The 22,676-nt window shown below is 42.4% G+C and overlaps 1 protein-coding gene across 5 annotated transcripts in view; it reads right to left on the bottom strand.

Annotated features, from left to right (window-relative positions):
- Window positions 1–22,676, bottom strand: part of LOC135512542 (GRAM domain-containing protein 2B-like) — a 67,024-nt gene that overhangs the window by 2,379 nt on the left and 41,969 nt on the right. The window contains exons 1-10 of one of the 5 annotated variants that reach the window (XM_064934671.1): window positions 19,167–19,394; window positions 5,509–5,643; window positions 5,168–5,228; window positions 4,972–5,044; window positions 4,594–4,697; window positions 4,069–4,167; window positions 3,651–3,791; window positions 3,379–3,463; window positions 2,743–2,823; window positions 2,410–2,509 (exon numbers count right to left, since the gene is read on the bottom strand). In XM_064934671.1, coding sequence (XP_064790743.1) covers window positions 2,410–2,509; window positions 2,743–2,823; window positions 3,379–3,463; window positions 3,651–3,791; window positions 4,069–4,167; window positions 4,594–4,697; window positions 4,972–5,044; window positions 5,168–5,228; window positions 5,509–5,643; window positions 19,167–19,258 — 971 coding nt within the window. In that variant the 5' untranslated portion in view covers window positions 19,259–19,394. Of the gene's footprint in view, window positions 1–2,409; window positions 2,510–2,742; window positions 2,824–3,378; window positions 3,464–3,650; window positions 3,792–4,068; window positions 4,168–4,593; window positions 4,698–4,971; window positions 5,045–5,167; window positions 5,229–5,508; window positions 5,644–7,131; window positions 7,467–7,525; window positions 8,364–13,323; window positions 13,576–19,166; window positions 19,395–22,676 lie in introns of those variants that run through there. The other 4 variants (XM_064934675.1, XM_064934676.1, XM_064934674.1 and 1 more) reach the window with 4 other exon arrangements.

Genomic DNA, 22,676 nt, shown 5'->3' on the forward strand with positions numbered 1-22,676 from the left:
AAATATTGCTGCGAAAGGGGGTAACACTTCAAATCTTGAGTCATCTTCGTGACCACCACCCAATAGCGAATGCAAGGTAAGTACACTTTTATCTCAATGCATGATGTGGGGACTTCAGAATTGGGGGGGGGGGGGGGGTCATTGTCTAGCCAACTTGCCGCTTAGCTTGTCAATAATGTAAACAAGCTTTCAGTGTTACCTACTCTTCTAAAAACACTACACGTTGTTTGCGTTGTGTCTGCAGACTATTCGCCCATTGCACATAACACGTTGTAGTTTTAGTCACCCAACCAACATATTTTGTTCATTTCAAAAAATAATCAGTCAGACGTCGACTTGGTTGTAAGTGCTCCAACAGGAGAAACACTATAGACTCCTATACAAGCCTCCTGTATAAATACTCATTGTATTTATGTAAATTGTGCATGGGATCATTGCATATACTCAAATGCAACACAGAAGATTGTGTGTGTAAGTGAATAATAATAATTATAATGTAACACCAATAATACATTTGCTGTTCCCTTGTTTACAGTGGGCGTGCAGCAGGTAAACCCAGTGATGCTACTGGTCCCTCATCTACAGTTGTGACAGACACTCGAGCAAGCGCTTGAAAAAGGCAGGCTGCTTATGCACCCGCATCCAAAAATGCTCGAGACCTCAGTGCAGATCTTTCATATTACATTGCAAAGGACATGATGCCATTTCAAATTGAGAGGCCTGGCTTTCTGAGGCTGTCATGAGGCACGGCAACCTTTATGAAAAGTGAGTGCTGCTAATTTTATTTGTTTATTTATTTGATTTGCTTACTTTAAAAAAAGGTTGTGTTCATTTAAACCTGCACCGGGGAAACTTTTACCTCATGGCCACATGGTGCCATCTTTAATTGTTAATGTTTATGCACACAAAAAATGCATAGTGCTGCTAATTTTACATTTGTTGGTTTTCAATATAAAACTTGGTGAAATGATTTCAGTGTGTGTCAGTACATTCTGATAATTTCCAACGCATTTTAACAATACCCTGATATGAAATGTTCATATCTGCAGAGCATGTTCTACCTGCAGAGCATAAGCCTAGAAACGCATTGAATAACAAATCACTAAATGGAACAGAATCCCAAAAACATTCTAAGGAAGTTTGTTCTGCCGTGTCTAATTCATTCATATATCTATATCTTACAGATAGAAGATCAGGATTTTTAAATATATTTTAAACTATTTAACCCTTTTTTTGGCACTAAACAGTCTCCTTATATATACACAAAAGTATGTGGACACCCCTTCAAATTAGTAGATCTGTCCATTTCAGCCACACCCGTTGCAGACAGGTGTATAAAAAAATAAAGCACACAGCCATGTAATCTCCATAGACAAACATTGGCAGTAGAATGGCCTTACTGAAGAGCTCAGTGATTTTTAACATGGCACCATCATAGGATGACACCTTACCAACAAGTCAGTTCGTCAAATTTCTGTCCTACTAGAACTGTAAGTGCTGTTAAGTTGAAAAGTCTATGAGAAACAACGGCTCAGCTCACAGAATGGGACCGTCGAGAATTGACGCGTAAAAAATCATCTGTCCTCGGTTGCAACTCTCATTAGAGAGTTCCAAACTGCCCCTGGAAGCAACGTCAGCGGTTCGTCGGGAGCTTCATGAAATGTTTCATGTTTCCATGGTCGAGCAGCTGCACACAAGCCTAAGATCACCATGAGCAATGCCAAGGGTTGCTGGAGTGGTGTAAAGCTCATCGCCATTGGACTCTGGAGCAGTGGAAACACATTCTCTGGAGTGATGAATCACGCTTTGCATAGTGCAAATTGTAAAGTTTGGTGGAGGAATAATGGTCTTGGCGTGCTTTTTATGGTTCGGGCTAGGCCTCTTAGTTCCAGTGAAGGGAAATCTTAACGCTACAGCATATTCTAGACGATTCTGTGCTTACAGCTTGGGGAAGGCCCTTTCCTGTTTCATCATGGCAATGTCCCCGTGCACAAAACGATGTCCGTACAGAAGTGGTTTGTCGAGATCGGTGTGGAAGACCTTTACTGGCCTGCACAGAGCCCTGACAACAAGCCCATTGTAAACGTTTGAACCGCTACAGCCGATTTTGTGAGAACGATTTTTGGGATGTCTCATGGACTGACAAACACCATTCCAGCTCTGTCACCTTTCACTGCATATGCGGAAGTGGGACATAAGCGGATGCGGTGGATTGAGACGCATCCAATGCAAAAAAAAGACATCTTTTGCTTAAACTGACAGATTTTAATGGGTCTTTTTATTATGCAAATTAGATTTGTGGGGCACGGACAATCAACCTTAGGGGGTAAACTGAGCAAATACAGAGTAAGTGTAGAGACAGGAAGTAGGATTCGGTAAATGAGTGTGGAGAGGTTAGAGGTCACTTACAGTATTAGGTAGATGAAGAGGAGCGTGTTGAGGCTGCTGGTCTCTCTGTGGATGAGAAGGGAGCGGGCTTTCTCCGTCACACTCCACACCCACGAGCCACCTGGCCAAGGAGAGAGGGAACGACACGGAGTTGGACGCATGGGTGTAATGGGAAGCTTTATATGCATTTTCCGTCGCCAAATAAAAATCAAGCAATCCCACGACTAACTGTGAAACGACTTGCTCGTCAGTGGCTTGCTGTGATAAAGCTTATTTTTGTACGGTCACGTGTTTCTGTTTGAGTGGGAAAAGGAGACAACCAGACGCGTAGGCCTACGTTGTGTGTGTGTTTACCTGAGACGTTCTCTAAGGAGCCGTCACTCTGCTGCGTGTGCGTGCTCCTATGGCTGGAGCTGCTCCCTTGAGGCACTAGGTCTGAAGAGTAGGAGAAATAACATACACATTAGTCACTAAAAAACATTACCTTGGACTTTGCATGTGGAGGTCAGGCACGTACACAGACAACAGATAACGGTCACGCGTAGCCGACTAAAACTTTGTTAGTCTACACAATGGGGGTACTTTCAGGGTAGGTTGAACAACGCACCATATCCCTTTAACCGAGACAATACACCATTCATTAGGAGAGAGCACTCGCATGTAAAACTATATCAGTCTACACATTAGGGACTACAGGAGAGGTTGAACATAGGGCTTAAGATTAAGCACGCTCAAAAGGAAATTCTCCCTTGAAAGGGATTTTTTAATCTAGGACTTGGCTTACTCTGTGTCCAGGAAACCGGCCCCCAATAAAAATACAATTTGATTTATCGCATGTAGTGAATACAACAGGTGTAGACTTTATTGTGAAATGCTTATTTACGAGCCCTTTCCCAACAACGCAGAGTTAAAAAGTACTAGTCCAGAGTAGACCCTCCAGACTAAAGGCTGATCTTCTTCCAGACTACTATTCCAGTTAGGTTCACTCACCTGTGTGTTGGTTGGGTGGGGGCGAGTCAAGGAATAGCTTGGGGTCTGACCCGTCCAGCTGGTCTAGACTGGACTGACTGGAGTTCTGGGGAGATGGAAAAAGACTGGGTTAAAACCAGCTTCAAAAAGGAGGGCAAAACATCTACAGTAGAAATATGAGGCAGTAACGTTAGGTTATGAAGGGCTGTTGTCGTAACTGCAGTATTTTCACTCAGGGATAAAAAAATAATAATTGAACTTTAGGAGGACAAATACTAGTGATTCTAACTCACCACTAGCTTGCCCTGATCAAAGCTATTGTCCGTAGAAGAGAATAAGGGGCTGCTGTTGGCACTTCCATCCTCCAGTCGAGAACAAACGGACCGCAGGAGCTTGTAGCATGCCTCTCGGTTCCGCAAAGACACAAACAGGTACTAAAAATGCACACAGGAGCGAGAGAGAGACAGTTCAGCTCGGATGCCCTTTCGTCAAACTGGAAAGTACAAGGTTGCAAACCTTTGCCCTTAAAATGAGCCCAGTTATTGAACAGATTAAAATTGTATATATCAGAGGTCAATGGGTGTTATTAAGTAACTCATCGGTTGCCCTCTATTGAAGATTGATAATACAACCACCAGTGTAGATCTTATCATTTGATTAAGGGATGGACTATGCAGTGTCAATGTGATAGGTGAGCAAGTGACCCCTGACCTTTTCCCCCTCGATGGTGCGGATAGACAGGGCGTTGGGCACCAGCAGGGCAGTGTTCTGCTTCTTCACAATGTGCACGCTGGTCACCGGGATAACCAACTGCAGAAACACACAGAGGATCAACAGACCTTCACATTACACTAAGAAAAAGGCTTTTCAAATAATAGTCAAGTCAGTAGATGTACCAAGTAAAATGCATATTAAGAAACTGTAGGGTTGGGCGGTATCCAGGTTTCCATACCATACCCCTACAGACAACGTGGTGCAGGGGTGACCCTAACAGGTATTAATAAAAAAATCTGTCCGTTTTTCTAAAAATGTACCGTACACGGGGTATTGCCCAAACCTAATAAACTGTGTGCTCAACTTAACACATAATTGGGAAAGAAAGCAGAGGTACAGGAATACATTTCTCCGTTAGCTACGAATAGGATGGCCAAACCATCTATTCACAAGTAGGACCAAGTTCAAACCATGTTTTCAACTGAAAAGCCTAGTCGCCAATCAAGGGTCAGGTTTGCTTACCTTGGTGTCCTTGAGCAGCACGGAAGAGTGGAAGCACGCGTGGTGCTCGGTGACATAGAGCCTGCCGTGGTAGGGCACCTCCTTCTGCAGGGCACAGATGTAGGCTGGGGAGAAAGGGAGGACATGAGAATGTTAGTTACTTAAGGCCTTGCAGCGTGATGACACAGCAAGCACAGGCTGTCGGTCTGACGGTGATGGCCGAAAAGGCTGCCAGATATAGTTGTGGCAACACGTGCCGCAGCGTCGCCAAACCATGCTATCGTTTTAACGATTAGCTTACAATGTGTCACAGGTCAGGTATGTGATTTGACTGAGAAGCACGAATAGCTGTTTCCCTGACATGGGTATTTCACCAATAACATTCCAAACGTCACTTACCATGTAGCAAGTCTTCACTCTCCGGAATGTCAGGAAACAGCTTGTGGAATGTTTTGTTGTGCTTTATAAAACTCTGTTGAACAGAAGAAAGAAAGCATGAAACTGAAATGTGACGGTGGTTTGAGAAAGCAAGCGCTTCATTATTTACGTAATATTCATAAACAAGGTTTAAAAAAGTCATCACGAGTGAACGTACACTTTGTGAACCACTGCCTTCAGTCTTCTCAAAACTTCTATCCGCGTCGAACGTCTGAGACCTTTGGAAGACAAAGCATCAGTATGACGTTACGTAAAGTCTGTGGGTTTAGCGAATTCTTGACAGATACTGACAGTCAAACACAGAAGCCTTAGGTGTGACAAATTCACAAAAGAGAAAATAAGTGTGTTTAAGCATCTATGGTAAATCTTGAAATCTGTTGGCTGCGTTTACACAGGCAGCCCATTTGATATCCTTTTTCCAATAATTGGGCAAAATATCTGAATTAGGCTGATGGTGTAAATGCAGCCTACGGTTGCACAGTGCGTCTGTGTGGTTACCTGACGGGGGCTTGTCTGGTGAGGTTTCTGTTCTGCTGGAGCTCCAGTTGGGCCTCCTCCAGACTGAATGCTTTCCTGGTCTTCACCTTCTTGCTCTCCTTCTTCACCAATAGTCCCCCACTCTCCACCGGGTAGCTGGAAGAGAGGAAGAGGGGACGAGAAGGGTTAATTGACAGGGCAAAAACAGATAAACCAAAACACCCATCATTCTTACTGCCACTGAAGTTTGAGGAGATAGACTCGGCCAATGTCGAACCACGTATCGAATATGAATATTATGTAAATAATGAAGCACTGCTTTCCAAACACGCCGTGTAGCCTAATGCTTTCAGAGGGCTGCCTTAAGGATACACCATTCAGATGGATATGAATATCACCACTGGCTCAAAGTCAAACCACCATCAGATTTCAGCCCCTGCGATACAAACAAAATTGCAAAAGGAGTGAAAACCCATTATTTTGTCTTGCTGACACTTGTCACCGTGTATAATTGTGTTATTGACTGTTTGTTTGTTTGTTTATTCCATGTGTAACTGTGTTTTTTGTGTCGCACTGCTTTGCTTTTATCTTGACCAGGTCACAGTTCTAAATGAGAACTTGTTCTTAACTGGCCTACATGGTTAAATAAAGATGAAATAAAAATGTTAAAATAACAGATAGAGGTCTGGTCTAATAAGTGGAATAGAGTAGTATGTAAATGGTAGTTTGTGTGGACTCGCTGCAAACGGAGTACATTTCCTCAACTCGGTTAACTGCAATAAAGGATCAATGAAAAAAATGGACAGTTGGAGGCCATAGGCTTATCTCTATGATTCACAGAAAAGGTGACCATTTGAGTAATCTGCCTTATAGTGACTGTAAAAAACTATCAACGCATCCTGTGACAAGGCTGTAAACAGATAGTAAACCACATGCTTTCTTGGCGATTAACTTACGTTTAGGCCCATCACATATACACTACCGTTCAAAAGTTTGGGGTCACTTAGAAATGTCCTTGTTTTTGAAAGAAAGTCATATTCTCTGTCCATTAAAATAACATCAAATTGATAAGAAATACAGTGTAGACATTGTTAAGGTTGTAAATGACTATTATAGCTGGAAACGGCATATTTTTTATGGAATATCTACATAGGGGTACAGAGAGGCCCATTATCAGCAACCATCACTCCTGTGTTCCAATGGCACGTTGTGTTAGCTAATCCAAGTCTATAATTTTAGAAGGCTAATTGATCATTAGAAGACCCTTTTGCAATTATGTTAGCACAGCTGAACTGTTCTGATTAAAGAAGCAATAAAACGGGCCTTCTTTAGACTAGTTGAGTATCTGGAGCATTTGTGGGTTTGATTACAGGCTCAGAATGGCCAGAAACAAAGAACTTTCTTCTGAAACTCGTCAGTCTATTCTTGTTCTGAGAAATGTAGGCTATTCCATACGAGAAATTGCCAAGAAACGGAAGATCTCGTATAACGCTGTGTTCTACTCCCTTCACAGAACAGTGTAAACTGGCTCTAACCAGAATAGAAAGAGTGCACAACTCAGCAAGAGGACAAGTACATTAGTGTGTCTAGTTTGAGAAACAGACGCCTCACAAGTCCACAACTGGCAACTTAATTAAATAGTACCCGCAAAACACGGGGCTCAACGTCAACAGTGAAGAGGCAGCTCCGGGATGCTGGCCTTCTAGGCGCACACACATGTGATGAGCCTGCTATGGTGTAGATGAAAGCATGAAACATTCAAGCCCATGTCAAAACATACTAGACCAAGTCAAATCCAATAATGGCCATTTCTAGGCTACAAAGTGTAAGACATCATTAGACCTTTCACAGGACAAAAACATGCAACATAAAAGTTTAGATTCATTCTGAACTACAAACACTACACAACAGGACAGTCTCAAACCTAGGTATTTAGCCTATTTGCACAGCTGTTCAAAGGACTTGAACCTGAAAAGCAAATCAACCTGAAAAGCAAATCGACAACCAACTTAGCACAAACTGCTGTTTAAAGTCTTACCCGTTCAGATGCAGTCTCCTTGATGGCCGAAAACTCATACCTGTTCATAGTAAGACCTCCTTATCTGAATAAAAACACACTGTAGCAGCACTGATTTCAATCCATAATTTGCAGCCAGTCAAAACAAAACCCAACCCAAAAACAGTTGAACAAAGGCCTTCAAGTCTGAACCTGCTACTGCATAATGATGGGTGCCGAGTGACTTCTGAACTAGTTCAGCTCAGTATGGCCACATCCTTCCAGTGAAAGCTGATTTGTCTATTATCTAAAAGGAAGTGGTTTCGTGTTGAAATAGTGTGACACGTCATAGTGGGTGACGTAAGGGCACACGCCTTCTGCACTAACAGTCAGCGGAGCAATAAATCCTTTTCCCGTATTTAAAAACATGTCCACAAGCTCAGAGTAGCTCGGCTAGACTGAAATGAAAGATACAGATCCTTTACATATGATCGTAGCTTGAAGACATAATTACATTACAGTGCAGAGAAAGTCTGAGAAGCCCATGTGTGTGGTGATGCCAGAGAGCTGCTCAAACCCAGCCCATCGAGTGTTCTCTGACAGGGAGTAGAGGTTCTAACTTCCTATTCCCCAAGGCTATGGATCCACAACAATACAGATCACATGGTATGCCACTTGATGTTCAACACAAGAATATACAAAATCAACACGTCATCGTTTGCGAAAGCTAGACTTGGGCTCAATGCCAATACCCAACCCAAATAAAGTGAAATGCAGACTTCCTATCAAGGGGTTATCAAAAAGTCCCATAAAGCTCTGCGACCCAAGGCTCTAAAGTTGCTTCAGGAAGATGGCTGACAAAAATGTAAGTTATTATAGCTTCATAACAAATCATGTAAAAATTTTTTTTTTAAATGTACAGCTCAGAGGAATATGTTAATTAACGTAAAGAAAAACGATGCATACATGTCAATTTTCCCAAAATCGCCATTTAACAAGCTAACTAGCTTGCTCTTTGGGCATATGCCATTTGTATGAATTGTAATTAGTTTTTGTTTTAGGGACTGCTGAGCAACCCAGCAAGTCATCTTGTGAAACCCAGAGGATGTAAATAATCTAACTAGTTAGCTAAAGGATTTAATGCTAATTGAATGTCCAATTATGTAAGCTTTCCATGCAGTTCATTAAAAAATATTTCAAACTCAATAACTAGTCATGGTTCTTTATTTGTAGTGATGTTAGAGATTGAAGATATTTGCCAATGCAGGTAACGTAGCAGTAGCTAACTATTTTCATGCTTATTGTGCAGAGGTTAAAAATACCTGTATGCTATGGCTGTGTAGCCAATTGGCATATGGACCTGAAAACATTTGGCATAAATATTAGCCTAGTTCAGAAGAGGGGTTTTAATTGTTCTAACTACAATGCTTCCACTGGTTATGACTGAGTGAAGGAAATGTTAATGTTACATGTCAAACAGCTATGGGATGAAAGTCCTGCTTCAGTACTACTCCACACCGAACCACAGCGAGAAGATGGGTACATTGGTACAGGCACATTGTTGTTTTGCTGTTCATTTGTTGCGCATATAGTAAGTACGTATTTGTTCCATGGGAAATAAGGAAAGCTATTATTGCCACCACTACAGGCATTGTGAAAACAAGGCTCGTCATCATTCAATTGTGGTATTCGTTTGTCCCATTAAGCCCAATTTTGCTCTCCCTACCACTAGTTGTTCCGTTTAAGTGCCACTCCCCCACCGAGGGACACTCGAAGGGGGGGAGGAATTGCACCAGAAGAACAGGCTCATGGTGAACAACTATAGTCAAGGTTTTCCTTAGTTAGTCCACTGTTCTATTTGAGATACTGCTGCAACGCTCGTTAAAAAGACACTGGGATCCATTGCCCCTGGCAACAAAGGCAGGGCCACCCCCTTGACGGATACACACTTCATAAATCTAAGCCAATTTGATTTGTCACATGCACCAAATACAACAGGTGTAGACCTTACAGTGAAATGCTTACTTACAAGCCCTTAACATTTATTTTTCTTAACTGCATTGTTGGTTAAGTAAAAAAATAGGAAAAATAAGAAAGAAAAGTAACAAATAATTAAAGAGCAGCAGTAAAATAACAATAGCGAGGCTATATACAGGGGGGTACCGGTACAGAGTCAATGTGCGGGGGCACCGGTTAGTCGAGGTAATATGTACATGTAGGTAGAGTGACTATGCATGCATAAACAGAACAGCAGCAGCGTAAGAGGGGTAACCATTTGATTAGAAGGTTCTATTTTTTGCCAAAATGGTAATGAATACACAAGCAACATTTCGAACTGGGATATGTTTTACGTTACACCAGCAAGTATAACTATTTGCCAGAGATATTTTTTCAATATTGTATTATATCACATGTGGGAAGCTAAAAAGGCTTGCTATCTTGCTATGTTTTTAGCTAGGCTAAAACCAGCTTGCCAGGCTGCCAGCTAGCCACTACTAGCAAGGGAAGGTGACTTCGCAATCGCCCCCTTGTGAATGGGAGTGAGACCGGCGAGAATATCATGTTACCAAAAGGTGTCTGGTATTCCAAAAATCCCACTCCACCCACGTGCACGCAGCTCAACAGATTAGAGCTTGTAGTAACCTTTACATGATATACATGAGCTGTCACTAATTGTCAACATGCCACTCACTGCTGTACGAAGTTCCAATTAAAACTTGGGCCTGGGATATGTCAGATAGGCCAAGTCTCTTCAGAAATAAGGCGTTGTCTAAAACATCAGTCAAGGACGATTGAGAAATTTAAGCGAAGTTGACTGGATAACTACTTGCATCACTCAAGCTGTGTAAGTTACTTCCCTGGATGCCATTATCTCACTTCGGTTGGCAAAACCTTCAAATAAAACACTTTACAGTTTCAGGAAGCCAGGTTAAAAACGGTTTATTGTTTCTCTTTAGGCTACCAAGTGTCTGGGTATGGAGCATGTTACATACAGGCATTAAAAGTGAGAACATGCATTCCAACCTTTGAGTGAGTCGGGAATGAGAAGGTAACCTAGTTGACTGAGGGCTAACTTACACGTTGGGGAAGTGGGTAATACACGTTGGGGGACTGGGTAATCCAGCTAGTAAACAAGGCCCCCCAGGTACAGGTTCTGTATCAGTAAACAGTCCTATTAGTGTGGAGGGTTAGGTGATACATGTCCCAGTCATACTCACATGACTAAGCCTGGGTGGGGGAGGGGCTGATATAGGAGTATAAAACAATGAAAGCAGGGTAATGGGAGCTCTTGAAAGCCCTGTGAAATTCCATTCCTTCCTTTACATGTTAGTGTGCAGACCATTGGGCCTGGGAATACTTTGAGAAAAACTAACATACAGTGCGTATTTAGACAGATCTATAGCCTGACCAAATGTGTTAATGTAAACAGTTGTCTGCATCTGACCAGATCTTACTCTACATTGAATTTACATTTCTTTCATAATACGCCTGGCATTGGGTTTCACCTCATGGAGGCATGTTTTTGATGGTTAGATCATGCCACTGTGCTTTTCTTTAATGAAGAGAATGAGAATCTGATAGGGCCTGTTCTATCTGTCTGTTACAGAAGAGAGAAAGCATGGGATGGAATGTGTATGCTTAGACTGATGGTAGAACTCGCAGGCCCTGCCACGTAGCACACGAATATGCACAGATGTTGTAGTGTGTGCTTTTGAGCATTGCTTGCCAACCAGTCATACAGTACTGCAGGCTATCAGTTCAGTTTGCTTTCCCAAGTAGCGCAGCGGTCTAACACGGAACCCAAACTGGCTGCGCGTGTGCGCCATCGTGCATGAATGTATTTTGTAACCCCCCACACCAAACGTGATCACGACAAGCAGGTTAAAATATCAAAACAAACTCAACCATTTATTTTAATTTGGGGACAGGTCGAAAAGCATTAAACATGTATGGCAATTTAGCTAGCTAGCTTGCACTTGCTAGATAATTTGTCCTATTTAGCTAGCTAATTAGTCCTGGGATATAAACAGTGAGTTGTATTTTACCTGAAATGCACAAGGTCCTCTACCCCGCCAATTAATCCACACATAAAATGGTCAACCGAATTGTTTCTAGTCATCTCTCCTCCTCCCAGTCCTTTTCCTTCTCTTGACATTAGATTGCGATTGGCAACTTTCATAATTGAAGTGCATTACCGCCACTGAACTCGTTCGTCTTTCAGTCACCCACGTGGGTATAACCAATGAGGAGATGGCACATGGGTACCTGCTTCTATAAACCAATAAGGAGACAGGAGAGGCAGGACTTGCAGCGCGATCTGCCTCACAAATAGAACTGACTTCTATTTTAGCCCTTGGCAACACAGACGACTTTGGTGCGCGCGAGCAGTGTGGGTACAATAATTGAATAATATAGATTTCTAAATGTATTTGCAACGCGAGCGGTGTAGTCAGCCTGTAAGGTACTGCATCTCAGTGATTGAGGCGTCACTACAGACACCCTGGTTCGATTCCAGGCTGCATCACAACCCGGCCGTTATTGAGAGTCCCATAGGGCGGCGCACAATTGGCCCAGCGTCGCCCGGGTTTGGCCGGTGTAGGCTGTCATTGTAAATATGAATTTGCTCTTAACCAACTTGCCTAGTTAAAGGTTAAATTAAAAATTAAATCCATCAGGAAAGAATTCTGGACCATCTCACTGAGTCCACTGTACATGTTACATGGGGCTAGTGAGGCCCTTATCACATTTTTCTAATGCAACTGCACATGAAACGCATGGGAATGACTCAAATTCAAGCAACCAATTTGTCGCATGCTAGAAGTTGTTTAAGGGCAATTGTGGTCTACTGAAGTAATTCACATTGTTAGATGACATTGTTCAAGGCCAATTGCCATTGAGGTCTGTGCCAGTACAGATTACATGTTCACCTTATTGCCAACACCGTCAGCCGATATTAAATCAGCTGGAATGTATTGTATAGACATGTGAATATCTGACAATCATGTCAACTCTAAGCAATAGGCCTAAAAACTTTCTATACTATGGGAATGTTTCTCTCCATTGAAAGGGCTCAAGTTAACACTTGTCCCATCCTTTGTACAAACTCGTACTACTGGAACAAGGTCCGGACCCTTTGTGGCAGTGTCCCCACCTAGACAAACAAGGAAGTCAGTGCCCCAATTATTATTATTATATTTTAGTCTCATATCTGCTGGCATAGCAGAGGCCTTGAACCTTGGCCCACTACCTACGTGCTGAGGAAAGTATCCATTTCTTTTCACCCAACTCAGCTCGCCCAGCACTAGAGACAGATTGAAAAGAAAAGACCGGAACAATACCAGCACATCTGTGACATAAGCCTATACAATCTCTTAGGTTGTAAATCGATAGAGTATGATATGATATCGCTGAATGGTGATAGTAACTTGTCATGTTAATCTGTTCTGACCACAATGTACTGTCTATGAGCACAAGTCCACTGAACAAACAGTGATACCCTCAAGTGGTGGTGAACCTGATAATCGTAGGCTAATAGATTGTCCATTTGATAAGCCTCGCAGACAAACATGGTCATGACTCTTGAGACATTGAGGACGTGCTCTACTGACTCCCTCTGGTAATGGGGTTAGACAGAGACCTTGAATGACTAATCCTGATGGGAGTCAACAGCAGGCTAAAAATCAGCAGTCGATACATTGAGGACGTCTTGACGTCATAGTCACAAATGATTCAGTATTGACATTCACTTAGGCCTAAACCCTAATCACTAAAAAAATAGGCACCGAATAGGCTGTGGACAGGTGCAGATAAAAAGCAGTGGAAAGACACGCTTTCCCTACCTTGCCTCATCCCCTGCCCGAGGAGGATCCGCAGGATCCTGGTTGTTCCACTGGCTCTTCCCCCTCTCCATGACCAGCCAAGCTTGTCCTAACCCGCTTCTTCAGTTGCTACAGAGAGTGCTGGTCTGAACACAAGCAGCGTTTGTGAAAAATAAAGAGTGAGCTTTTTGCACTCCGCTCTGGACCCGGGAGCAATGGCAGGCAGTCAAAAGGGTGTAAAGGTCTTTCTAGCTTTTATTGATGCATTTCAAAAAGTGGAAGGGTTAGAAGAGCAGCAGCACACAGAGTGGGTTTGAAAAAAAATAAAAATAGATGGCTGGGTTCCAAGTGTCACTGTCCCTCACGCTGCGTCATCCTCCGATATTTGGTCAACTGGCATTAGCTTGGAAACAGCTGACAGTGGGAAGAGAACAGTGGGAGGTGGGGGAATAACACCAGCCTCTATTCTCACCACAGGAATAACACCTGCCTCTTCTCAAAAGAGCATGAAATCAACTTCAGAATGCCTGAAGGGAAACGGCTACAAAGTAATGGGTACAATGAGCATGTTAAATGGTTGACTTGTCCTCTTTGTGGAGGTCGTACACAGAACCAAAATACACATGGACAATGGCACCGGTTAAAATTGACACCTTTCAGGGTCATGAGGTCAAATTAACCCCATAGGTTCATCCAATTTCAGTGCAAGGTCAATAGGTTAAATGCACTGTGTTTTACGAGACAATTAGGGTCTTAAAATGTAAATGAGGGGGGACGACAACAACATTGTCCAAATGGCAATGAGGATACAAGGAGAGGTAGTTACTTCGGACTATTGAGAGATGAGTGGGGCTATGGGCCGTGGCTATGACTCAATCTCATCCTCCCACGCCGATGCTTAACAGTCAGTCTGCTCCACGGTTCAGCATGCTCAACACCTCCTGACCAGTCAGATTCCACAGCATAAACCCTTATGCAAATGGCCAGCAGTCTTAAATTAACTCCGTATGTAATTCCACATAAGACACCTATAACACAGGAGGTTACCAAACGGGCTGTGAAAGTGTCAAATGCAAAAGGGTCACTTTTTTTTAGCGTGTGTGGTTCACATTTCTTCAGGGTAATTACATAGGCTAAATAACATTGGCATGATCAAGTGAGTCGTCAAGACTTGGTGGTAGTGTGCAACAAAGACACAGATTTGCTAATGAGCTGACAAGGTCTTCCGCATCATCAGGCCCTTTTGCTGACCACGTCAATTCAATGACATTTGAAATTGAAATCACTTCACTTGCATGGCAAAAGGTGGATTAAAATATAGCAGGTTAAAGACATCCAGTCAACTTTGTACTGTAATGCCACCAAGTAGGCAAGAGGTCGCTACCAGCCACTTCTCTGCTGAAAAACCACAGTCCATTATGTCATGTCTGCACACACATTTTACCTGAGCACGCATTGTATGAGCTTGGACCAACAATAACTCCCTAGCCACTTGATGTCTCCCTTTATCCGCTTCAGGTTTAAAAATCACCGGATAACATTTATTTTTTTACCTTTATTTAACCAGGCAAGTCAGTTAAGAACAAATTCTTATTTTCAATGACGGCCTAGGAACAGTGGGTTAACTGCCTGTTCAGGGGCAGAACGACAGATTTGTACCTTGTCAGCTCGGAGATTTGAACTTGCAACCTTTCGGTTACTAGTCCAACACTAACCACTAGGCTACCCTGCCGCTACCCGGCTACCCTTATAGCGACGGCTATGGTCACATGGGGGTGCGAGGGCTTATCGCGAAAAGCTTGTACCATTGCCATTCCTGAAAGAATCCCGACACCTAAAATACACTTCCTAGTATCAAACAAAACACCCAGCGGATAAGAGGCTGTCGTTGAGATGAGCATATCAGTTTGTACAGACGATGTGCGGCTGGGCACAGGAGTTATGGAACTGGTAGTACACTGTACTCACATTGAGCGGGTGTACAATATCATCAAGTCTGCAAAAGCAGCTGCATTGCATAAGCTAAAGGGCATTAATATGAGTGGACTAGATACCCCTCCTTCTATGGTAAACAGAGAGCAGTGGTGGGGAAACGAGTTACCCACTGGTCAATTCTTGTGTTCCCAACATGGCATTTCAGAGCCCCCGGCTGAGAAATGGATCTTACAGCGCAAGGCAGTAAAAAAACAACTTGTGCTCCTGGGCATGACATTGAGTCGTGCGTCTGTAATGCAAATATCTGTTAATGGATATTATTCTAGGCACACGGCTCTGCACAGAATGTGTGCATCTGCCCTATAACTTCAACCTCAAAATGTTCTAACTTTTACATGTGTTATATTCACATGCAAAGACTGGCTTAATTGTTATGGGCCATGACAAATACATCAGTTCAATGAGGAGTATAGTGTCCGGTTATGAACAGCATGAATGCACCATCTAGTGGACAACAGAAAAAGTTGTACAGCCCAGTCAGTCATGTGAACTGCAGATTTTCTATCGTCCAATCATATCGAGTTTAGTCATATGCAAAGATCAGATGACTAAGGTTGGGCTTTTTGGAGCTTTCGAAAAGAAAGACTTTTCAGTGCTCAGATTAAAAACAAGGGAAAGTACAGACTCCAAAGCTTCCGCACGTAGCCGAAACATACGTTAATATTTTGTACAGGGATTTTTCTGCCATATGAAATCCTTAGGTGGGATTTTTAAATTAATTTTAGGGATGGAAAAAGTGTCAATTTAACCACTAAAACCAGATATAAATGTAGAAAAGACAAATGAACATATCCTTTCAGAACTAACAATCACCAAAATAAATGCTAGTGTCAGGGAGAACTGAACATTAAAAAGAATATTTAGCAGTATTTTATTTTTTGAGCAAAAGAACAACATTAGCCATTGCACAATTCAGAGAATTGTAGAAGATTTGCTTAAAAAACACACAATTTCTCTCAGCTCCATAGAAAATGTGTAGAATTGCAGGAAAGTGGCTTAAATGCTTAAATGTCTCTACACCGCCAAGAGGGGGATCTCAAATTCAGACAGGTTTTTTTCTGGATTGTCTGTCAGCCTATTGTACAAAATAACTCCAAGGCTAACAGCAGAATCCAAAAACAAATCCAATATATCAACACAAGTGAACATCTCAGTAACAATTCAAGTGAATATGCCAAATCAACTATAAGTCCCAGCAATTGGCTAGAACAAAATAAAGTCAGACACTCCAAGTGATTTGGCCTGTGAGGGAGTCGCTTTGCTCTGCAGCAGAGTGGTCAAGAAAAGACAAGTCACCAGAGACTGGGGCCAAACAACAACATGCGGCTTGTGGCGTGTCGCCAGGCCCAGGGCTTGCAGAACAGTGTGCGTTTGTGAGAGTCATGTGGCCCATGAATGCAGGGCTCTCGCCACTTCCTTCACGTTCAGCTGACCGAGACAGAAGGCCTTTCTTCCACCGTTGCCTCATGATAGTTCAACAGTAGGAAATTCCCACCTCCAGGCAGGAAATTCTCACCTGGCTCTCACATGTTGGATTAATTCACCAAGTACAATGTGTATATGAAAAAATAAATAGTTAACCCTAGCCTTAAATCTAGATGATTTCTCACAGCAAAAAGAGTGCAAGCTGATTTGAGTTTATGGTTATGGTTCATGTAAATAGACAACATCCTGGGTAAGCCAGTGTCTACCTTAACGTTCAGATGGTACTGTACAGATTAGTCACATGAACAACAGTGTTTAAAGACTTGTGTATAGTTTGGAGAGACAGCTAGAACTATGAGGAATTCACCAGTCCTCTGAAGTGAAAAGGTTCCCAGGTGAAAAAGGAAAGAACATTTCTGGACTTTGAACAAAGTCTGGGAGAGTGCTCATTAGCACTGTGCTGGGAGGCGACACACATGCCCCTTTAACCATAACCTCAGGCTTAACTATAAACCCCACTCAAGCCTGCAGATGTGGCTCTCTCCCTTTAATTTAAAAAGTTAGACCTACTCCCACTGGCATGCAAAACAGCTGGTAATTTAGGCCTTTCTTGGCCACTGGTTGTGCACTCCTTCCAAATGGACGCCAGCACTGCAGCCCCTCCCTGTCTATTCCTAGCTTCAATGTAGTACTACTAGACTTACAAAACTAGGTTTCCTTCAACAAGCTTCTCTTGTAGACAAGTCCGTACATGTTATCACTGTACATTAACAACCTGAGAGACGACCCCCATTAATGTCACATTCACATACCATAGCTCGCTAAGAGCGGAGGAGATAACAGCCCAGGGCCCATTGGGGGGGGGGAGCACGGTTCCTATTGGATGGGGCTTAAACAGCGATATGTTATGGCCTTTATATAACGAGAGACCCCTGTGGGTGACCCAAGGAGACTAAAAATAGAGTTCTCAAAGAAAACGTGTCCCCGACACGTCTCCTCTGCTGTAACACCGGTCCTGCTGTCTGTGGTTATTCTCAGGCAGGATCATCCCTGCCATTAGGAGGATAAGTAAATAGTAGTCTCCTTCTGACCCACATGGAGGAGCAGGAGGACGATGAGGTAACGCATTTTCATCTGCGAGAGGCAATGATGAGATTAAGAACTGTCCAGAAGAACCCAAGCATTGGAACATGAAATGAGTTTCCATACAATGTAAACAGAGTTTCCATACAGCTCACCACACATCACTTTCAGCTAACTTGGTGGTGTAATGCCAACATTCTGGACCTGTTTTGAATGTAAAGAAAACGCCTTTCCTTGACTGTAAGCATGTGTATACAAAAACATTGCCTGGATGTTTACCTAGTTGTTTTCCGTTACTCATAATTGACACATTTAAGAAAAAAAAATTATATATATTTTTTTAAATAACAGCAACTCTGTGAAATTAATTCCTGATCTGTCTCTGTATCATGACGTCAAAGCATCCTCTAGCTGTAGTACAGGAATACACGTGTCTAAATTGCGACCTAATTACAAAGTGTAACTCCCAAAACTAGCTAGCTAATTTTAGAGGAAGTCCTATGCAATAAAATACATTGTTTAAAATTGCCTTAGGTCAAGCTGTATGCACAATGTTCCTATCAGATCAAGTTGATGGAGCATGCAATTGGCATGCTGACTACAGGAATGTCCAACAGAGCTGTTGCCAGAGAATTCAATGATAATTTCTCTACAATAAGCCACCTCCAACATATTTTAGAGAATCTGGCAGTACATTCAACCGGCCTCACAACCACAGACCACATGTAACGACGCCAGCCAAGGATCTCCACATCCAGCGTCTTCACCCCCAGGAGGGCAAGGGGTGCTAAGGAGCATTTCTGTTAGTAATAATGCACATTTCGAGATTAAAACGAATGCTGATTGGCTGGACATGGCTCCCAAGTGAATGGGCCTATACCTTCCCAGGCCCATGGCTACAAACCCTGCCTAGTCATGTGAAATCCAGTCTAATGCAATTATTTCAATTGACTGATTTCCATCTATGAATGCAACTCAGTAAAATCTTTGAAATTGTTGCGTTTATATTTGTGTAAAGTATAGTTCCCTAGTTGTGCTAGGTTTAACGTTAGCTAGTTCAATTCTAGCATGTTAACGTAGTCCCGCAAGAGTGCACAGGGCGACCCATTACAGTAGCCACCACTCGGAAGAACCTTAACGTCTCTTGCAACACAAGTAATAACTATACAAAGTAATTCAGGGCAAATGCTTAATGCAACAATAGAACGTAACTAATTGTATGTTGTATTGAATTCCAAACGTTGTTTTTTATAAGAAGCGAAAAGCCAGCTAGCCAAGTTAGCATCTCTATTAACACATCCACCCACTGCTAGAGGGCTCGTGGCGTGATAGCGGTTTAGGTAGAGAACAGTTATATTTACCTTTCTTTCATGAAGTGCTTGATTCTAAAGATTGCCTTTTCATCTATTTTTCTTATGAAGGTTTTCAACCTCTCTCTCTTGTTTTCGAGCATTCTTCTTCCAACCGGTGTTCGGGTATAAGACTCGAAACGCCGCTCCACCAGAAATATTGCACGCCGAGTCTCTGGATTTGTTTAGCTTCTGCTTTTTTTTCTTTCTCCAACTCCATCTAGCTATGCTGATAGGGGAAATGAGCTCAAATCGGACGAAGCCTATCGACCAATGGGAGGAGGCAACTTCTTTAAAAAAAAATTATCATGTCAGACCAATTCTCCAATCAAATCACGGTACATGACTCCTCGTCTCCGCCCATTGCCTTTTATGGGACACCAAACCTGCGTCCTTCTGTTAATGGGTTATCAAATCGAGAGGGTGTGGTCCCTCGAGAGTTCGCCAGAGTCTTTGATGCTATTCCATCTGGAACTCTCATGTAGTTCAGAGATGTTACCAGACCTCACCTTCTTGACCTTCCCTCGCTTAATCTAATTGACTCTCCAATCAGAAAAATGTGTTTCTCCTTGCTCTCTCAGAACAACATATCTGTATGTGCTTTAGTTCAAAGGGATATTGCATCTATTCCTTAAGTCACAACTTCCTGGAATACATTTGTCAATAATATCTGTTGTGAAAAAAGTCTGGTTGTTAACAAGGTCAAAGTGGTCTCTTTCAGAATAAACAGTTTTGCATTTATTTTGGCATTGTCTAAATTATGGCAAAGATATTTATAGTTTTATAATTGTTAATATTGTAGCGACCCGCACAGACAGCTGTGTGTTATGTGTTAGGCTAGGAGGTGGTTGTGTTGTACTGACCAGTACCCGGTGTTCGCGGGGTCCGACATGTCAATCAACCTGCTATCTGCCAATCACGGGAATGCCTGGAATGTTCTGATGCCGGGCATCCTGGTGGTTGGCGGAGTGGCGTGGAGGGGGGTTGGGCAGGGGGGTGGAGCATTGGAAGTTAAGACCAGGTTCAGCCTTTGTTCTCTCTCTCTTACGTCTGGGCTTCCCAAGAGAAGGTCACGATTGGCTTGTGGGTTATCTGTCATCTTTTTGGCGTGTGCTACGGCCCAAACAGTAGCCTGTGTAAAGTTGGTTTAATAAACCGTCAATTCGCAAACTCAAGCCTCTGTCTGGACAATTGTTCATTTATGATCTAGTCAGGTCATTACAATATTCTTGATGATTTTTTTTTTTTAATGTGCTGCTCGCATAAAGAAAAACAATTTTACCTCGTGAATCTAATTGTGCAATGGCAAAATGTCACATTCCTACATGTAAATTCACTAATAAAAAAAACACTCTTCCGTGTTTTCTATAAGGAATTTGAGCAGTACATGAAGACCATTCTACATTATTCTAATAAGAAAGCTGATAAAACAATCAATGTGTGTGTATCTTTTAAGGTCATGAATAATCTGTAATTTGTTATATCCCCTAGCATATGTTATCATCGTCTGTTTGTATACTTCTTGTATGTATACTGGTGTTAAAATAAATAAACACATGCTGGCCCTATATCCAGCGATTGTACCAGCGAGGTTGCTTCAATTAATAATTTTAAAAGACAGATGTAGCCTAAATATGACAACATAGAGTATATAGCCTAGAAAACCACACTTTCGCTTATCAGCAATATTGTGCTGCACGTGTTACATTTCATACAATTAAGTACATATATTTGGTTGTTAAAAAAAACAAAAAATGTTTGAAAAAAATATCCTGTCAAGAGGACTGTAATTAAAGGTAGGTAGTAAGTAGACTATTTTATGACTAAGTATGACTTATTACTGCTACTAAGGGCTATGAACCTGGGTTGACCAGCGCTGCTACAGGTTGTTTTTTAATGTACAAATTCCCAAAACATTCAAATACATTCGAGAACATACCTGCCCTACAGTATATTATGTGCATCCTATGTAGACTGGCTTCTGCTTATACATTGTTGTGGATGTTATTTAAGGGCACTACAGTGTATTCCGAAAGTATTCAGACCCCTTCCCTTTTTCCCCCTCCAATTTCTTATGTTACAGCCTTATTCTACAATGGATGAAATATGTTTCCTAATCAATCTACACACAATACGAAAACAGGTTTTTAGACATCTTTGCTAATTTAATACAAATAATTTAATACAAATAAAAAACAGAAATACCTTATTTATATAAGTATTCAGACCCTTTGCTATGAGACTCAAACTTGAGCTCTGGTGCATCCTGTTTCCATTGATCATCCTTGAGATGTTTCTACAACTTTATTGGAGTCCAGCTGTGGTAATTTAAATTGATTGGACATGATTTGGAAAGGCACACACATGTCTATATAAAAGGTCTCACGATTGACAGTGCATGCCAGAGCAAAAACCAAGTCATGAGGTAGAAGGAATTGCCCGTAGAGCGCCGAGACATGAGTGTGTCGAGGCACAGATCTGGGGAAAGGCACCAAAAACATCTGCAACATTGAAGGTCCCCAAGAACGCAGTGGTCTCTATTATTCGTAAGTGGAAGAAGTTTGGAACCACCAAGACTCTTCCTAGGGCTGGCTGCCCGGGCCAAACTGAGCAATCTGGGGAGAAGGGCCATGGTCAGGGAGGTGACCAAGAACCCAATGGTCACTGTGACAGAGCTCCAGAGTTCCTCTGTGGAGATGGGAGAACCTTCCAGAAGGACAAGCATCTCTGCAGCACTCCAGTCTGGCCAGACGGAATCAACTCCTCAGTAAAAGGCACAGGACAGCCCACTTGGATTTTGCCAAAGGGCACCTAAAGGACTGTCAGACCATGAGAAACAAGATTCTCTTGTCTGATGAAACCAAGATTGAACCATTTGGCCTCAATACCAAGCGCTACGTCTGGAGGAAACCTGGCACCATCCCTATGGTGACGCATGTTGGTGGCAGCATCATGCTGTGGGGATGTTTTTCAGCGGCATGGACTGGGAGACTAGTCAGGATTTGAAGGAAAGATGAACAGAGCAAAGTACAGGAGATCATTGATGAAAACCTGCTCCAGAATGCTCAAGACCTCAGACTGGGGTGAAGGTTCACCTTCCAACAGGACAACAACCCTAAGCACACAGCCAAGACAACACAGGAGTGGCTTTGGGACAAGCCCTTGAGTGGCCCAGCCAGAGTCTGGACTTGCATCTCTGGAAAGACCTGAAAATAGCTGTACAGCCATGCTCCCCATCCAATTTTACAGAACTTGAGTAAATCTGCAGAGAGAATGGGAGAAACTCCAAATTTACAGGTGTGCCAAGCTCGTAGCGTCATACCCAAGAAGACTCATGGCTGTAATCGCTGCCAAAGGCGCTTCAACAAAGCACTGAGTAAAGGGTCTGAAAACTTATGTAAATGTGATATTTCATTTTTTTATTTGTAATAAATGTGATTTTTTTCCTCGTTCATTATGGAGTATTGTGTGTAGATTGATGAAAACAATTTAATCTATTTTAGAAAAAGGCTGTAACGTAAA

The sequence above is a fragment of the Oncorhynchus masou genome, chromosome 24 (genome assembly GCF_036934945.1).
Source record: "Oncorhynchus masou masou isolate Uvic2021 chromosome 24, UVic_Omas_1.1, whole genome shotgun sequence".
NCBI classification, from domain to species: domain Eukaryota; kingdom Metazoa; phylum Chordata; class Actinopteri; order Salmoniformes; family Salmonidae; genus Oncorhynchus; species Oncorhynchus masou.